Source organism: Heterodontus francisci, chromosome 47, assembly GCF_036365525.1.
Source record: "Heterodontus francisci isolate sHetFra1 chromosome 47, sHetFra1.hap1, whole genome shotgun sequence".
NCBI classification, from domain to species: Eukaryota; Metazoa; Chordata; class Chondrichthyes; order Heterodontiformes; family Heterodontidae; genus Heterodontus; species Heterodontus francisci.
Genome location: NC_090417.1, coordinates 8,747,921 through 8,766,790, shown reverse-complemented (window position 1 = coordinate 8,766,790; position 18,870 = coordinate 8,747,921). Strand labels below are relative to the sequence as shown.

The 18,870-nt window shown below is 42.9% G+C and overlaps 1 protein-coding gene across 3 annotated transcripts in view; it reads left to right on the top strand.

Annotated features, from left to right (window-relative positions):
* The window catches only part of elmod3 (ELMO/CED-12 domain containing 3), a 32,794-nt gene that overhangs the window by 5,693 nt on the left and 8,231 nt on the right, over positions 1-18,870 (top strand). The window contains exons 2-11 of one of the 3 annotated variants that reach the window (XM_068023417.1): positions 1,382-2,150; positions 3,486-3,554; positions 4,816-4,893; positions 5,033-5,102; positions 6,775-6,840; positions 8,771-8,794; positions 9,248-9,336; positions 9,784-9,907; positions 13,704-13,826; positions 14,317-14,447. In XM_068023417.1, the coding sequence (XP_067879518.1) occupies positions 2,109-2,150; positions 3,486-3,554; positions 4,816-4,893; positions 5,033-5,102; positions 6,775-6,840; positions 8,771-8,794; positions 9,248-9,336; positions 9,784-9,907; positions 13,704-13,826; positions 14,317-14,447 (816 nt within the window). In that variant the 5' untranslated portion in view covers positions 1,382-2,108. The remainder of the gene's footprint in view (positions 1-1,381; positions 2,151-3,485; positions 3,555-4,815; positions 4,894-5,032; positions 5,103-6,774; positions 6,841-8,770; positions 8,795-9,247; positions 9,337-9,783; positions 9,908-13,703; positions 13,827-14,316; positions 14,448-18,870) is intronic. The other 2 variants (XM_068023418.1, XM_068023419.1) reach the window with 2 other exon arrangements.

Genomic DNA, 18,870 nt, shown 5'->3' with positions numbered 1-18,870 from the left:
GAAATAAAAACAGGAAGTGCTGGGAATACTCAGTGAGGTCTGGCAGCGTCTGTGTAGAGAGAAGTGGAGTTAGCATCTCAGGTCTGTAACCTTAAATCAGAACTAGCAAAGGTTAGAAATGTCATAGATGAATAATAAATAATGATGAATAATAATAATAAATGAAACGTATTAAATTCTTAACCTTTGCCAGTTCTGATGAAAGGTCACAGACCTGAATGTTAACTCTGCCAGAACTGCTGAGTATTTCCAGCACTTTCTGTTTTTATTTCAGGTTTCATGAGGTGTTGGGCAGTTAATACGAGTTCTGCTCTGACTGAGGGTGGGATCCAGGTTCTGAATGCAGTTGTGGAATAAACACTGGAAATAAGAACAGAAAGTTCTCAGTTTGCTAACATCTGGAAAGAGTATGGTTTTTGCAAATCTGCAGTATTTGAGGGTGTTCTGCGGAACAGTTTACCTGAACCACTCACCTGTCTTTTCTCTTGCATTTAGTGACTGGCCTGTTGAAATACTTCTATTTTGGGACATATTCCCGCTTTAAATGAGCAATCGAGGAATGGATGGGAAGGGGACTTGCTGCTGGTGATTATTGGGAAAATCACAAAGTATCCCAACAGTTTAATAAGACAAAAATGACCCCGTCCTCCCACCTCCCTAGAGCCTTTAAGAACGCGGAAAATCCTCAGCATGCAATATTCTTTCCCAATAAAATCTTGGCTTGTTATTTGGTTCCATCGCTGAGATCTTTTACTCAAAAACTATAAAATATCCATTTCCTGAAACATAATGATTACATCCAGCACTGGTGCCCAAGAATAAACAAGACTCAGTTCCTGCGACCATTGTCTATGAAATGGTACCCTAAAAACCTAAGCCATGTTTTCCACTCCTGATCACTATCCACTGATAGTCCCTGCTGGGACATTTGTGTGGCTATTGTTTGAGGACAGGATCTGGCTTGGCTGCAATATCTAGGAGGTCAGGAAGCCTGCTAATACTTAGTTGCTGTGCTTACATGTTGAATTGCCATTTGGGTGAAATACCAGTGTGTGATTAGTACCCATGCAACTCTACCCACCAATATGGCCGAGACCACGAGAACAGAAGGAATAAATAAGTGAGGAACGTAAATAATTTTGTGAGTTACTCATTCTTTCATGAAGTATATTTAGCAGGAGGAGCCATATCAGGGCAAAAAGGTTTGTTATAAAAACAAAAAGTGCTGGAAATGCTCAGCAGGTCAGGCAGCATCTGTGGAGAGAGAAGCAGAGTTAACGTTTCAGGTCGGTGACCTTTCATCAAAACTTTTGCTTTTATTTTACAAAAAGGTTTGTTGTTCAGTTCCAATTTTGTTGTTTTTGTGCCATTGTCTTCCCAGGAGATTCTGCTTCCATTAAGAACATAAGAACTATTGAATTGCATCTAGATCTTTGACAGCATGAACAAATCCTTGAAATTCTCTGCATCATAAGGAATCTTTCAAACTTCTGGCACAAAATACAAAATAACAAATCGAAGACCCCAAGCTGTGCAGCTTTGAACATCATCGAACAAATGTTTGTACCAGATTTTGCACTTCGAGGGCTGGCATACAAAGGATAGTGTTTCTCACAAAACAGCAACAGAGATTTCCTTTTGTGCAGCACACATCAAATTAAATGACTGCATTTTGTAACAAATTCATTGGCAGCTTCCTGTGCTGTATATGAGCTGGCCACTGCTTATCATCACTGCACATACAACAGGAACTCCAACTTCACCTTCCTTAACTATACAACCACTGATCAAGGGGACGGGACTTAATACAGTCGACAACACTATAGACTGCTTTCTCGTATGAGACTCGGAACCGTTTGGCTGTGAAGATGTTGTGCAAATTGATTTGGGCACAAATCCAGATGTCAGTTATTGTGGAGTTTTCATTTTGTTCACTACTGCTCAACTGCCATCTTGAACCCAGAGCACTTTGTTGACTTTAGGGATTTGAAGACTTAAGAGACTCCCATTTCCAGCTTACCTGTAAGTGAGGAGCATATGGTTTGAAAATCGACCCAGAATCCCTGAGAAGAAGCAACACCCATTGCCATAGGAACCTGTGAAAAGCAATGGACGGGGACCAGCTCTGTAGAACTGAGGAGAAGGAGAAGGTATGTGAAATGAGCAGAGGGAATTGGACTGAGACAGCAGCTGGCTCGGTTCAGCTTTGTGCACAAATATAGAATTTTAACTGATGGCAAAATCGAGTATTTTATTTGCTGGTCTAGATTCACTCAGAACTGTTAAACTGTCCTACCATGAGGCTGTTGCATGCGTTAATTCTGGTATAGCACCCTGTGCTGTTAGTGTATCCTGCGATGTGAGGATATTGCAAGCAGTGGGTGCATCCAGTGCAGTATCCCATACTTTGGTGTTTTGTGTTGATGATCCATCCCACATATTATATCTGCATTGTTGGTGTATTCCACGCTTTAGTCTATCCTGTTCTATTGGTGTATTATGCACTGTTATGGTATCACTGCTGTTGTGTGGCACTAGTTACTGGCAGCACTCTTGGCTGTGGATCAGAAGGTTGTGCAATCAAGCCCACTTTCGGACTTGAGCACATAACTCTAGGCTGTCACAGTTCTGAGGAAATGCCACATTTTTAGGGTCTGCAGTCTTTCAGATGAGATGTTAAACCAAGGCTTTCTCTGCCTATTCAGGTAGATGCAAGGGATCCCATGGTAATAATTTGAAAAATAGCAAGAAAGCTCTCATGGTATCCTGGCAACTATTTATTTGCTTTCCAACATAATCTATCTTAGTACTGTTAGTGGGATTTTGCAGTGTTCTAATTGGCTGCCACATTTGCCTATATTGCAGTCATAACGACACATCAGAAGTATTTAAGTTTCTGAAGTGCTTTGGGACATCCCGCTACATAAATGCAAATTATTCTTCTGTTACTTTTTCCTGTGCTGTTTCCATTTGCCACGCTGTTGTGACTGTAATATTACCATATCTTGCACTGGTACTGTATCTTACTCTGTTCCTATATGCTGCATTGTTACTGTAACACATGCTGTATGGTGAGATCAGTACCTGAAATAAGAACTATTGCATTCTAACTTGGAGTCAAGTCAAACTGGTTTCTGCCCATATATTGGGGTGCTTTGTAGGGCAGGGCAGGGCAGGTCAAGTCCCGAGCATATGGTTTCAACATGAGACATCGTACCCAATTGCTATGTGTTGCTGCATTGTGCAAGATAAATAAGATTTAGCAAAACAAGCCAAACAAGGGGAGATATTTGCCAACCACTCAAGCAGGTGAGCCTTGAGAGTCCAGCCATCTGTCACTATGCTGCAATTTCACTTGTCAGAGGATGAGAATTTTTATCTTCGATGAGAGCCTCATTCCCAAGTTTGTGGCTTGACAATGTTGCCATTACCAGATGACATTAACTACTGAGTCTTACTGTGGTAACGATGTGTTTTCTGTGCAGGCGTTGAACTTTCCTGGCATTGGGAATTGTGCTTCAGGGACCCTTCAAGAACAGCAGAGTTACAAAAATGTACGTTTTACATTGTTCTTCCTTTTAATGCTGCTGGTAATGAGGGAGAGGATTGTTGCAGTGAAAACATCTTCAGCTGGGACTGTGAATAGGCTACAAAAGAGAGAAACTAACAGGAGTATAATAGAATGCTCAGGCTGTTGGCCTTTATCTCTGATCCTGAAGGTATGGTTGTCATAGTAAGATAGGCATCAGCAATTGAGCTTACTAAAACCTTTTGGGTTATGGAACAGAAATAGTGGTCATTGCTTAAACTTAATACCAACAAGTGAGAAATAACTATTACAAAAACCATGAGGCACTGGAGAAGCAAATGAAAAAAAAATGTACAAGTTTGTAACCAGAAATATGAGATTAGAACTATCAGGAAAGACTGAAAATGCTCGGCATCTTTTCTCTAGAAAGGAGAGGGTGAGAAGTGACCTCATTGAGGCCTCGAAAATTTTGAATAGGTTTGATAGTGTAGACATATATGTTTCCAGAGGAGTTCAAAACTAGGGGTCATAAGCATGATGGTCACTAATAAATCCAATAGGGAATTCAGGAGCGACTTCTTCACCCAGAGGCTAATTAGAATATGGAACATATTGCCACCTGGAGCAGTCGAACCTAACAGCATAGATGCATTTAAGGGGAAGCTAGATCAACACATGAGGGAGAAAGGGTTATGCTGATTGGATTAGGTGAAGTAGAGTGTTGGGAGGAGGCTCATGTGGAGCATAAACATGGGCACAGATTAGTTGTGCCGAATGGCGTGCTTCAAGGCTGTAAATTCAATGTAAGATGATGTAGCGTTTTCCTGCTTGGTTCTAAAGTTATTGGCATGAATTTATTATCAGCATCTGCCCCCTTCTATGTCTGTACTCCTGTATCAGATTAGCACGAAAAGGATATTTATTTGAATATTTGCTCTCAAATTCAAAGGACTCTGATTTCAAAAAACACATTTCTTACTTTAAAAATGGACACCAGTCGTTTACCTGAGCTATCCATCAGGTTCAACAAGAGACTCGTCAGCTTTGACCTGGGACACAGAATGGAAAATGAGAGTTGTGCTGCCTCAACTCATTGTGAATCCATTTCCACACTGCCTTTGGTGAAATGTGATCCTGACAAAGAGGAGGTCTTCCTTAAGTTTACTCTCATCAAAAGGAAAGCGCTCAATGTTTATCTTACCCATAATAGGAGACGATTGTGAATTAATGAAATATTGCCGTTTGGTATAGCAGTGAATGACGTTCTCTCTTCTGTTGCTTTTCAGGGTTTGCTTGCTATGTGTCTGCGCCCACATGTGACTGACGATGCATGTAATGGGAAAGCAGTTCTGAAATCTATACCTGTGAGTAGTAAGAACCTTGCACATTAAGAGTGAGACTGTTAGAGTCCTGAGATATTTATGTGTGTATTTTACCAATATATGCTCACATTAAGAGGTCTGCAAGGCTTCACTTTCAGAACTGATGTTGGTTTCTTTCCAGATTTCTACATTGAAACAGAATGGCCTTTTACAGTCTCTTACAGCTGGAGGGAATGAAAATAAACATGAAGGTGAGTCTCTGTTTCCAGAGTCTGAAAAAGGATGGTTTTAGTTTCTCTAAAGTTTAGTTTCTGCAAAAACTGTACTCCCAGCCCAAATGCTAACCCGAGTTAAATCCTTTCAGCACGTTACAGGGCAAGAGGTTTAGTTTTGAATGGAATGATCAAAATGGAGGTGGGCTAGTTGTGTAGATACTGAAATGAATGAAAAGAGTGAGTCGCATTGTTCAGCTTCAACAAGTGCAGTGTTATGTATGTGGGCAGAGTGAATGCGAAACATATGCACCCCCTTCAGGGAAAAGAAGGAGAAAGGGAGGGATTTAGGTGTTCCAGTGTTCCATCGCTAAATGTTCACGGCCAATACCATGAAGTGATAGCTGGAGAGAATCGGGTGGTAGGGTGTATTTATAGGATAATTATAAGAAAAAGCATTTTAATTTGTCCTTGGACAACGAAGTTCTTGTCCTTCATTTGAAATACTTAGTCTCGTTTCAGTCTCCTCCATGGTGGGTGATATTGAAAGGGGCCAGAGGAACGCCATACTTTAACCCAGTTAAAGTATTTTTGTTGCAAAGATAGCCCAAAAGAACTGGGACTCTATACCTTAAAAAGCGTAATTTTAGGGGTGGTTTTATCAAGGTTTATAAGATGAAGAAGAGAACAGTTTGTTTTTGTATAGATAGTTTGTTTCAACTAAATAGGTTAGGAAGGACCAGGCCTCACAATCTCAATTTATCTAAGTCCAGAACTATGTTAGATGTAGGAGGCTGGTTTTCTCGCCAGAAAAGAGTGGACCGCCAGCTTGTGCGATGAACGCTAATTGCTTTGTGAGAGCTGGACCTGTTTCTCATATAAAAGGTTGGTACTGCCGAGCATGAATCAGGACCAGAGTGGTCTCCTGGCCTAGTTTTGATGGTCTAAAGGGGTCCGAGAGGAATTTTCCAGATGTTCCCTCCTAATTGGCCTGGGTTTTCATCTGGTTTCTCATATCCACCCCCCCCCACCCCCCCCCCCCCGCCCCCCCCCCCCCCCCAGATTATTATATGGATTTTGGGCAGGCTGAAGTGTGTCTATGTTGTAACAAAAACTGAAAATTCTGGCAATACTCAGCAGGTGTGACAACATGTGGCGAGAGAAAGAGTTACTGTTTCTTGTCAATGTCCCTTCCAATAGTGACAGATCTGCTGAGTATTTCTAGCATTTTCTGTTGTTATTTCAGATTTCCAGCTTCTGCAGTATATACTTTTGCTTTTGTGTATATATTGTGCAGCACAAGGCATTGGAGTTGTGTGGGATAGGCTGGATGGACCAGTGGTTCTTTTGCTGTCTGTCATTGTCTTATGATTACATATCTTCATTGCTATTTCTGTAATAACTGTGAGGAAGATCAAAGAATTTGATGTAAGCAAACATTATCTTTGTCGGTGGACTGGCAAGATTTGTTGGTTTGGGAAAGGGTATTTTGAACTACCACAATTTGCAGTTCATCTTGTTGTGTCAAAAAAGTGCCATTTTCAGATCATCTGCTGAAAATAAACCACTGATGTTAGGAGCCCGCTTAAAATCGGAAATAGGAAGGTAACTGTTTCTCTGTTATCCAAAGGGAAGACTTTGAGCTGTGAAAGGATGGAGTTTGTGCAGATTAATGAAACCAACAAATTTTTTATGCTTGTTATTTATGCAGTGGAGGTGACTTTGGAGGTGTTGCAGGCAGAGGCTGAGTGGGAGGCTTTGGAAACCGTTCACAGAGGTGAGACATTGAAACTGAGATTCCTGCTGTGTTTAAATCAGACAGCAGCTAGTCACAGTATCTGTCAGTCCACATCACTGACCGTTTAATAGAGGTTAACTCTTTACCCAAACATGTAAAAATACCTGGATCCCACACCCTGCAATAAATTGGTTTCACTGTGATTTAAATTAAAGAGGAACAAATTAATTATAAAAGCAACAGACATTTGTGATCTGAGGTCACGAGCTGACAGATATGGCAGACAGCCAACCGTGTCTCTCGCCACATGTTGTGATGCTAAAGATTAGGGAACAAGAGGAATCTTGATCTGGTAACTTACAGTGAGCAGGGATGAACTCAAATGTGTTCCCAGTTACAGTTCAGCAGAAAGAAGTGTTGGATTATTTATAAACCTGAGAGAATTCACTGGAGAGGGGTGGACCCACTGCCATCAACACTTTGCGTGTCAGCTTAGCTCCACAATTGTGGGAGTTAGGCATTAACAACTCATTCATTTCCAGTCTTTTTCTAAATGAGGTCAATTGTACACAGTGCAGCTTGTTGTGGAAAAATAAGTCGAGACGGGTACTCTTATGAATTATTCTTCAAACAGGAAATTCTTGGCAGGGGCACTCCTTTTATTGATTATAAAACCACTTCATTAACAAAATATTTTTCTGTTCAGCTTTATTTACCAATTAACTTATGAAGCTTTGCAGAGATATCATATTTACACATGACTGCAGAGTCAATGAAGTTGTCATGTCACCAGTCCAGTATCACAGTGGACTGATTCCACTTCTAAAACTCCCTGACATTTATTTCAATGAAACTTGGCTTTTTTTTTGGAAGTATTTGGATATGCAATTTGTTCCTGCTTAACCAAACTGACGACGTGTAAGTACCTGTGGAATGAATATTTCAGTCCTCTTTTGCACATTCTCAGAATGGAGAAAGTTCACATTACACATATGGTCCACAGAATGGAGGGAAATTCAGTGAAAAACCAACAGCCAGCTCAGGAATAATGTGAACTTGGCAGACCACATTCGGGCAGAGAAAGAAAATATTGGACTTGATTGAAATATTTGGAATTACAAGTGATTCACTGGCTTTCCATTTATGTCTGCACCCAAGATCACAGTATTGATTGGGGTTACAGATACACCAGCTAGTATGATGAAGTGGCTCCTATGTTAATTGGAAAGGGAGGATTCGCTGTCGTCGGCTGAACTCCCCCACCCCCTCCAAGAGGTACAGGGGAAGTTTTTCGTCAGCCCCATTATTCCCATTTAAGGAGAAAAACTGGTTAGAGCATCTCCATCAGGGCAGCCATACAAACCTATTGGTATTCTGCAATCAACAGTGTCATTGGTGGCCTGTACGACCTACCCTCTCTAACACAGGTGTAGTACAGACAAAAATCATTGAGGGATAAGAAGCATATGGAACTCAAAAAGAGGCAACATCCAATTTACGATGTCACTGGTTTACATGTGAGGGGGCCTGAGTTTTGAGGGAGGGCGTTCAAAACCTGAGTGAAGAACAGAAAAGCAGAATATTTTGAAAAGAGAAACTTCTTCATTCAAAGTGTTTTGAAGCTTTGGAATTCTGTACCGCAGAGAGTTGTGGATGCTCCATCATTGAGTCTATTTAAGGCTGAGATAGACAGATTTTTGGTGTCTCAGGGAATCAAGGGATATGGGGAACAGGCGGCAAAGTGGAGTTGAGTCCAAGGATCTGCCACGATTGTATTGAATGGCGAAGCACGCTCGAGGGGCTGTATGGTCTACTCTTGCTCCCCTTAAGTTCCCTTGTTCACATAGTAAATGGGAGATGATGTGAAATGACAAAAAAAAATGGAGAAATTCAATACATTAATTGAACGATCAAAGTTCTATGCATTTGCTTCTACCCTGACTGGCTGAGTGATTTCCTGTTCTTTTAGGGTTTCCATTGGAGGAACGGGAAGGTAAGGATTTTTCTGCATAGCTGCATGCTGTTTTATGCTAATGACATTCAATATTTTGATTCCATGATCACTCAGATTGCCAAAGCAAATACCGCAGCACCATGCCAAGCACACTTGGGAACATGCCTTAGCATGTTCAGCAATATAACCCAGTTAAAATAGCATGGACAACTCAGAAGAATGTCCCAGTACAATTGGCAACATGCCCCACACCCAGCAACACCGTGCAGGAACCTACCAAAAAAGACTGACCTGAGAATTGAATGGATCAATGCTGTTTGAGTAACCTGGTTCATTCTCACACAATAATCCACAGTGAACGAAACATGCTGCAGTCATGACTACTGTGAATACACATCTAAACCTTGAGGTTAAACTGAACCCGGTGGAAGGTTTGAGATTTTGTCTTGTTAGTGTGAAAGATCACCCTCCAAATGTATTGTTCCTTTCTAGGTCCAAATGACATAACTGGAAGCACCCCGCTCATCTCCTTTAATGAAGCACTTCAGCATTTTCAAACGGCTGATCTCTGTGAGTACAGGGTAAGCACAATGCGAGAGAAGGAAACCAAGTACACAGCACTCAGTTCACTTTGATGGTTTGTTTAATTAAGAAAATTAGTTTTCAAGATCTCTCTTGAAGATATATACTATAGCTTCCAATATCAGATTGATGCCTTGGAGATTTTCCTCCTCCTGTATGGAAGAATGCTCAAATATGTAACAGATTCAGATGTCGTTTTTGGGAAATAGTTAGCATGTGAGGGGGTCTGAACTTTGAGGGAGGGTGCTCAAACACCTGAGCTATTTGAAAGCACGAGGACAGGTCATTTCAGATGTGATGGCATTTGGGATTTGACAGTAGGCTGTTTCATGATGGCAATGTGTGTGAGCTGAAGGGCAGGATGTTTCAGATATGGCAGGTTCTGTAGGTTGAGTTGATACCATTCCAAATCTGATATGATCTGGCATTTTTATTTGTACTTACAGAAGAACATCCAGCCGACTGTGCGGAGGACAGGGTTTTCTGCCATCACTCATTTTTTCTTTGGCCCTCCACGGTTGCACAAGGAGTTACAGGAGGAACGGGACTTGGTATTTGCAATTGGCCAGTGTGAGTATGGCAAGCAGTTCACTTAATCTGCAGTAAGATTGGACCTTAGAACCACAGAACCAGAGAAAAGGAGTCCAGAAGGAGGCCATTCAGCCTGTCGTGTCCGTGCCGGCTGAAAAAAACTAGGCGCCCAATCTAATCCCACTTTCCAGCACCTGGTCCATAGCCTTGCCGGTTACAGCACTTCAGGTGTATGTCCTAGCAGTGAATTCCAGACACCCACCACCCTCTGGGTGAAAAAGTTTTTCCTCATGTCCCCTCTAATCCTTCTACCAAACACCTTAAATCTGTGCCCCCTGGTAATTGACCTCTCCACTGGGGGAAACTGGTCCTTCCTGTCTACTCTATCTCAGCCCCTCATAATTTTGTACACCTATTAAGTCACCCCTCAGCCTCCTCTGTTACTCTGTTCTAAGGAAAAGAACCCTAGCCTGTCCAATCTTATCTCATAGCTGCAACTTTCGAGCCCTGGCAACATTCTTGTAAATCTCCCCTGTACTCTCTCCAGAGCAATTTTGTCCTTCTGTAATGTGGTGACCAGAACTGTACGCAACACTCCAACTGTGGCCTAACCAGCATTTTATACAGTTCCAGCATTACATCCCTGCTTTTGAATTTTATACCTCGGTCAATAAAGGAAAGCATTCCATATGCCTTCTTCACCACTCTATCTACCTGTCCTGCCACCTTCAGGGACCTGTGGACATGCACTCCAAAGTCTCTCACTTCTTCTACCCCTCTCAATATCCTCCTGTTGATTGTGTAATCCCTTGCTTTATTTGCCTTATTACCTCACACTTATCTGGACTGAATTCCATTTGCCACTTTTCCGCCCGCTCAACCAAACCATTGATATCTTTCTGGAGTCTATCCTCTTCACGAGCAAGTACACGACCAATTTTTGTGTCATCATCTAATTTCCTTTTTGTGTCATCAGAAAATTTCCCAATCATGCCTCCCACGTATAAGTCCAAATCATTAATATATACCACTGAGCCCTGTGGAACGCCACTGGAAACCTTTTTCCATTCACAAAAACATCCGTCGACTACTACCCTTTGTTTCCTGGAGCTGAGCCAATTTTAGATCCAACCTGCCACATTCCCCTGTATCCCCTGGGCTTTCATTTTACTGACCAGTCTGCCATGTGGGGCCTTGTCAAATGCCTTACTAAAATCCATGTAGACCACATCCACTGCACTTCCCTCATCAATCCTTTTTGTTACTTCCTCAACTCAATTAAGTTAGTAAGGCATAACCTTCCCTTAACAAATCCATGCTGACGATCCCTGATTAATCTGTGCCTTTCTAAGTGGCAGTTTATCCTGTCCCTCAGAATAGGTTCTAACAATTTACCCACCACCGAGGTCAGATTGACTGGCCTATAATTATTTGGCCTATCCCTCACACCCTTTTTAAACAATAGTACAACGTTCTCAGACCTCCAATCGTCTGGTACCTCTCCTGTATCTAGTGAGGATTTGAAGATGATCCTCAGCACTAAAGGCCTGCTCAGGTCGGGAAAAAGAACCCGACCTGAACCCAACTGATCCACAACGGACCTGGGCCTGACCCGGCCCGAGTCCCTCCAATTTCGTCCCGACCCTGACTCGACCCGACCATCCCTTTACTTAGCTTCCGACTGGGAAGCTCTGCGAAGCTGCAGCGCATGTGTGATGATGTCATAGTGATGTCACTCGCTCACTGCGTAGACTCAGTTTCGTCCCGGACTCCCAGCTCAGATAAGTTTTTTAATTTCAATACTTAGCAACAGAGCCCTTACCATGTGTGTCCGGCCTGACCCGGACCTGGCCCGAGCCCGACACATGTTGTCAGGTCTCGTCAGGTTCGGGTCGGATAGCAGGCCTTCAGTCAGCGCATCCGATATTTACTCCCTGGCTTCCTTTAACAACCTGGGATGCAGTCCATCCGGCCCTGGTGATTTATCCACTTTCAAGGATGTCAGGCCCTTTCGTACTTCCTCATTATGCTAATCTTATCTAATATTTCACACTCCTCCTCTTTAACTACAATGTCTGCATCAACCCTCTCCTTTGTGAAGACAGAGATAAAAAGTACTCATGAAGAATCCTGCCCACATCTTCTGCATCCACGCATAAGTTCCCTTGTCGATCTCTGATAGTTCCTACCCTTTCCTTAGTTATCTTCTTGTGCTTAATGTACTGATAAAACATCTTCAGGTGTTCCTTGATTTTACCTGCCAATAATTTTTCATGCCTTCTCTCTGCTTTTCTAATTTCCTTTTTTACTTAGCCCCTGCACTCTCTATACTCCTCTAGGCTTTCTGAAGTATTAAGATTTTTGTGATTGTCATAAGCTTTCTTTTTCTGCTTAAACTTACCCTGTGAGCTTCGAGATAACCAGGGGGCTCTAAATTTGACAGTACCACCCTTTATCTTTGTGGGGACATGCCTACACTGTGCCTGTAGAATCGCGCTTTTGAATGCCTCCACTGGTTTGCCACTGATTTTCCTTCAAGTAGCTGTACCCAGTCCACTTTCAACAGGTCACCTCTCAGTTTCTTAAAATTTTCCTTCCCCCAATTTAGAACTTTTACTCCTATCTTATCTTTGTCCTTTTCCATGATTATGCTCAAACTTACTGTATTATGGTCACTATCTCCAAAATGGGCACCCACTGTTACTTCCTCCACTTGCCCAGCTTCATTACTGAAGACTTAATCTAGAATTGCACCCCCCCTCTCGTTGGGCTTGTTACGTGCTGGCTTAAAAAGTTCTCTTGAACACAGTTCAAGAATTTTGTCCCCTCTATTGATAATGGGCTAGTTGAAATCCCCAACTATTATTGCCCTATAGTCTTTACACTAATAAATTTGCCTACGTATTTATTCTTCTACCTCCCTCTCTCTATTTGGGGGTCTATGGTACACTCCTAGTAGTGTGGCTGCCCCTTTTTTATTTCAGAGCTCCACCCATATGGTCTCATTTGATGATTCATTTAGCATATCATCCCTCCTCAAAGCTGTTATTGATTCCTTATCTAGCAATGCTACACACCCTCCTTTTTTATCTCCCTCTCTCTCCTACCTGAAAACCCTCTATCCAGGGATGTTGAGTTGCCATTCTTGCCCCTCCTTAAGCCAAGTTTCCATTACAGCAACGATATCATGTTGCCATGTGTCTATCTGTGCCCACAGCTCATCGGCTTTATTTTCTATACTCCTTGCATTTAAATAAATACCCTTTAACAATGCCAAATTCCTGTGCTACACACTTTTTAACCTTTGCTTCTTCTGTCTTTCAGAGTCACTCGCTAATTTTCTGCCTCCTGTTCCTTGCATCAGAACATTGTATATTTTATTGTGAAGTGCATATGAGATGTGAGACACTGAATATTTTGCATTGAGAGTCTAGCACTCAACATGATACTGCTTTTAGTTACTCCCTGGAAACCATTTCTATCAAGTTTTCCCATGTAAGGTCAGAAGGAGTCACTTGTATTATGTTTAGTTTGCGCTCCACAGTAATGTGCTGTATGACCATCTTATGAGACACTTGAATGAGCTAGCTCTGTGGGTGTCCAATTGGCTATCGACTGGTGGATTAACAGTGTGGCTCATATCACAGGATATTCAAGAATCTCAGTCTTGAATGAAATAATGTATTTTTGTTCACAGAATCATTTGTTACACAATGTAAGTATCCTGGGTTTGAAACTGTTATTGGTAGGTTTGTAAAACAGACTTCTCATGAAGAACAAAAATCATTAACAACACGTTAAATTGGACAAGATGTTGACATGTTGTTTGTCGCAGGCTCCCTGGACAATGATCAGAAAGTTCACATTCGAGTTTTGCAGACGATTTACAAGAAACTGACTGGGGCAAAGTTTGACTGTGCACGATATGGGTCACATTGGGAACAATTAGGATTTCAAGGTAAAAGCAAAAAAAAAATTTGCTTTACAGATTGTTCATGTTGCTGTGTTGGTAGAGCATTTCAGGCTGAGGTTCATCGGGGAATTTTATCTCAGAGCGAGTGTGTTTAGTTGGCAGTATTATACTGGGGACAGATGTGCAACACAGTTATAGTTGGTTGTATTAAATGTGTGAATGTCTAACAGACTGTTATAACAGTGTGTTTGCACTGAGATTGAGCTATTTAACAGCAAGAATGTTATAACTGGCAGCATTAAGTATGGATATGTAACTAGAGTGTTATAACAGTAATATACTGAAGTTGATGTGTTAAACTGGCTATGAGGTTGGGTGTGCTGCCACTTCAAAATTACTGTAAGTTCTTCAAATTATGCCTCACAAAAAACAAAATTGAGGAACATGCTTTCATAATATGTTTATGAACTAGCAAAGCACAATGGTGAACAAGTTTGTCTCCTGTTTTTCCTTGTGATTTTTGTGGTGTTACTAGGTACAGATCCAGGGACTGACCTACGAGGGACAGGGTTCCTCGGCCTGATGCACACGTTGTATATGGTGATGGACCTGCAGACTTTACCTTTGGCTCGTGATATTTACAAACTATCACAGCATCCGATACAAGTTAGTCAACACTTGTCGCATTTTAATTTGGTTTAAAATTCGAAAGATGAAGTCTGTTTTGAGTAAGGCTTGCAAGGACTTGCTTCTGTATTCTGAGACAAACTGAATAAATACAGTTTATGAGAGAAACTATGTCAGCAGAGTAGCAAAAGTTCATTCAATTTGAAAGAAAATGAAGTTAAACAATGTCAGATACTCTTTTGAAGCACTGGAGCTTTGAAATGCTGCACCAGGGTTAATGGTGGTGGGTTTCCAAACTTCACGTTGCTGATTAAGATTTCAAACAGATCTAGCAACTCAAAACTGGGCATCCCATGAGGCGCTGTGGGCCATCAGCAGCAGCAGAATTGTATTCAAACACAATCTGTAACTTTATGGCCCGGAATATCCCCCACTGTGCCATGACCATCAAGCCAGGGGATTAACCCTGGCTCAATGAAGAGTGCAGGAGGGCATGCCAGGAGCAGCACCAGGCACCTAAAAATGAGGTGTCAACCTGGTGAAGCTACAACACAGGACTACATGCGTACCAAACTGTGGAAGCAGCATGCAATGAACAGGGCTAAGTGATCACACAACCAATGGATCAGATCTAAGCTCTGCAGTTCTGCCACATCCAGTCGTAAATGGTGGTGGACAGTTAAACAACTAACACGAGTAGGAAGCTCCACAAATATCCCCATCATCAACAATGGTGAGGGAGCCCAGCACATCAGTGCAGAAGACAAGGCTGAAGCATTTGCATCCACTTTCAGCCAGTAGTGCCGAGTAGATGATCCATCAAGGCCTGCTCCTGAGATCCCCAGCATCACAGATGCCAGTCTTCAGCCAATTCAGTTCACTCCACATGATATCAAGAAATGGCTGAAGGCACTGGATGCTACAAAGGCTATGGGCTCTGACAACATTGCAGCAATAGTAGTGAAGACTTCTGCTCCAGAACTTGTTGCGCCCCTATCCAAGCTGTTCTTATACAGGTACAGCACTGGCATCTACCCGCCAATGTGGAAAATGGCCCAGGTATGTCCTATACACAAAAAGCAAGGCAGATCCAACCTGGCCAATTACTGACCCATCAGTCTACTCTCGATCATCGGGAAAGTGATGGAAGGTCATGGATAGTGCTATGAAGCTGGTTGGAGTCAAACTGATCACAAAGGGAGGTGGTTGTGCTTGTTGGAGGTCAATCATCTGAGCTCCAGGACATGACTGCAGGAGTTCCTCGGGTAGTGTCCGAGGCCCAACCATCTTCAGCTGCTTCATCAATGACCTTCCCTCCTTCACAAGGTCAGAACTGGGGATGTTCGCTGATGATTGCACCAAGGTGCAGCACCATTCACGACTCCACAGATACTGAAGCAGTCTGTGTCCAGATGCAGCAAGACCTGGACAACATCCAGGCTTGGGCTGATAAGTGGTAAGTAACATTTGCATCACACTGGTGCCAGGCAATGACCATCTCCAACAGTAGAGAATCCAACCATCTCCCTTTGACATTCAATGGTACTGCCATCGCTGAATTTCCAACTGTCAAATCCTGGGGGCTGGGGGGGTGGGGTGGTGGTGGTTACCATTGACCAGAAACTGAACTGGTCCAGCCAGGTAAATACTGTGGCTACAAGAGTAAGTTCCCCTCCAATCCACACACCATCCTGACTTGGAACTATATCGCCATTCCTTCACTGTCACTGGATCAAAATCCTAGAACTCCCTTTGTACACCACATGGACTGCAGCAGTTCAAGAAGGCACAGTGGCGCAGTGGTTAGCACCGCAGCCTCACAGCTCCAGCGACCCGGGTTCGATTCTGGGTCCTGCCTGTGCGGAGTTTGCAAGTTCTCCCTGTGACCGCGTGGGTTTTCGCCGGGTGCTCCGGTTTCCTGCCACAGCCAAAGACTTGCAGGTTGATAGTTAAATTGGCCGTTATAAATAGGTGGTAGGGGAATTGAGGGAAGGTGGGGATGTGAGAGGGTAATGGGATTAATGTAGGATTAGTATAAATGGGTGGTTGATGGTCGGCACAGACTCGGTGGGCCGAAGGGCCTGTTTCAGTGCTGTATCTCTAAATAAATAAATAAAGGCAGCTCACCACCTCTTTCTCTAGGGTAATTAGGGATGGGCAATTAATGCTGGCCTAGCCAGCGACACCCACATCCCGTGAAAGAATAGAAAAAAAATCTTCACTATGTCACTATGCAGCGACTCAGTGCTTCATTACACCTGGAGAGGAATTGAGGGCTGTTCATCCCCAACCACAATATTGTGGGCTTACATCATTGGTGGCCACTGAACATATCTTTAGCCTGTCTTCCAGGCTGTTCAGCTTGGTTGTTTGAATTGTTCGTTTGGTACAGTACGATGAGCAGTGGATAGGGTGTGGTGGATTTATGCAATGGAAACTGCAAACACACACAACTGCTGAATGATAAAGTTTTATTCGGAAACTTGTACCAGATGTGCTTTACATTCGATACCCAAACCCTGTACCAAATGGAATAGCTGATTATAACTTTTACTCTCAGTGGGTATTATTCATTATTCTATATATCCCTCGCAACCAGTTACATCTGTAAATTTTTAATGTGTCAGGCACTCTGCCTCTTAGGAAGTTCTGGAAAGTATTTTTACTGCCTAATGTGGTACGGAGCTCTACTTAGCGAGAGGCCAATGGTTCTGTTCCTAGTCTGAGGAGAGTTAGCTGATATCTATCGGTCAGGGCAGTTGCAAAAGCTTCTGCAATTGGTCTTGGTGCCCCGGGCAAGGGAGGGGGAGTTTAGCTAGAATTCCCACTTCTGTTCACCATCCATGCTGCTAAGTGTATATGTAGCCATCAGTTGAGAAGACAACTGAGCTCAGCTGTGATGCTCCCTGTGGTCAAATGTTCTGCCAGCATGCAATGTTGAGTTTTTTGAGGAGGTGACCAAGAGGATTGATGAGGGCAGGGCAATGGACGTTGTCTACATGGACTTTAGCAATGCCTTTGACAAGGTCCCGCATGGTAGACTGGTCCAGAAGGTTCGAACACATGGGATCCAGGGTGAGATAGCCAATTGGATACAAAATTGGCTTGGTGACAGGAGGCAGAGGGTGGTAGTGAAGGGTTGTTTTTCCGATGGAGGCCGGTGACCAGTGGTGTCCCGCAGGGATCGGTGCTGGGCCCTCTGTTGTTTATCATATATATTAATGACTTGGATGTGAATGTAGGGGGCATGATAAGTAAGTTTGCAGATGACACCAAAATTGGTGGTATAGTGGACAGTGAAGAAGGTTGTCTAAGGTTACAACAGGATATAGATAAACTGGGAAAGTGGGCAAGGGATTGGCAAATGGAATTTAACGCAGACAAGTGCGAAGTGATGCATTTTGGGGAGTTAAACCAGGGCAGGACATTTACAGTGAATGGCAGTGCCCTGGGGAGTGTCGTTGAGCAGAGAGACCTTGGGGTGCAGCACAGGTAGACAGGGTGGTGAAGAAGGCGTATGGCATGCTTGTCTTCATTGGCCGAGGCATTGAGTACAAGGGTTGGGACGTCATGTTACAGTCGTACACAACGTTGGTTAGGCCGCATTTGGAGTACTGTGTGCAGTTCTGGTCGCCATGCTAAAGGAAGGATGTGATTAAGCGAGAGAGGGTGTGGAAAAGATTCACAAGGATGTTGCCTGGTTTAGAGGGCTTGAGTTATAAAGAGAGATTGGATAGGCTTGGTCTGTTTTCCCTGGAGCGAAGGAGGCTGAGAGAGGACATGATAGAGGTATATAAAATTGAGAGGCGTAGATAGCCAGAGTCTGTTTCCCATGGTAGGGGTGACTAAAACTAGAGAGCATAGATTTAAGGTGAGAGGGAGGAGGTTTAAAGGGGATCAAAGGGGTAAATTTATCACACAAAGAATAGTGTATCTGGAATGAGCTGCCTGAGGAGGTGGTGGAGGCAAGAACAGTAGCGACATTTAAGAGGCATCTGGACAGGTACTTGAATGAGCAAGGCATAGAGGGATATGGAATTAATGCAGGCAGGTGGGATTAGTATAGATAGGCATTATGGTCGGCATGGACGCGGTGGACCGAAGGGCCTGTTTCTATGCTGTACGATTCTATGACTCTATAACATGAAAAATGACCTCTTGGATGAGGTACTGGAGGGTGCTCATTGCCTGTTTAACTGAACCCCAGGAAGAGGCAGCACCTTCAGCAAAGGAGAAGCAGAAAAAGATTTTAAATTTCACAGTATCTAAAAGTTACTGTTCGATAGCCGATTCCTTATTTTGAAAAGTGGCTACATTTTGATGTCGTGACTTGTCTCTTATAAACAGGGCTGGTGTTAGCAAAAGTCCTAAATGATATTTTCTCCATGTTTAGTTGTGTTTTTAAGTGAATAAATACAATGTATTTACTCTTACAGTAATACACACATAAATTGAGGAAGAA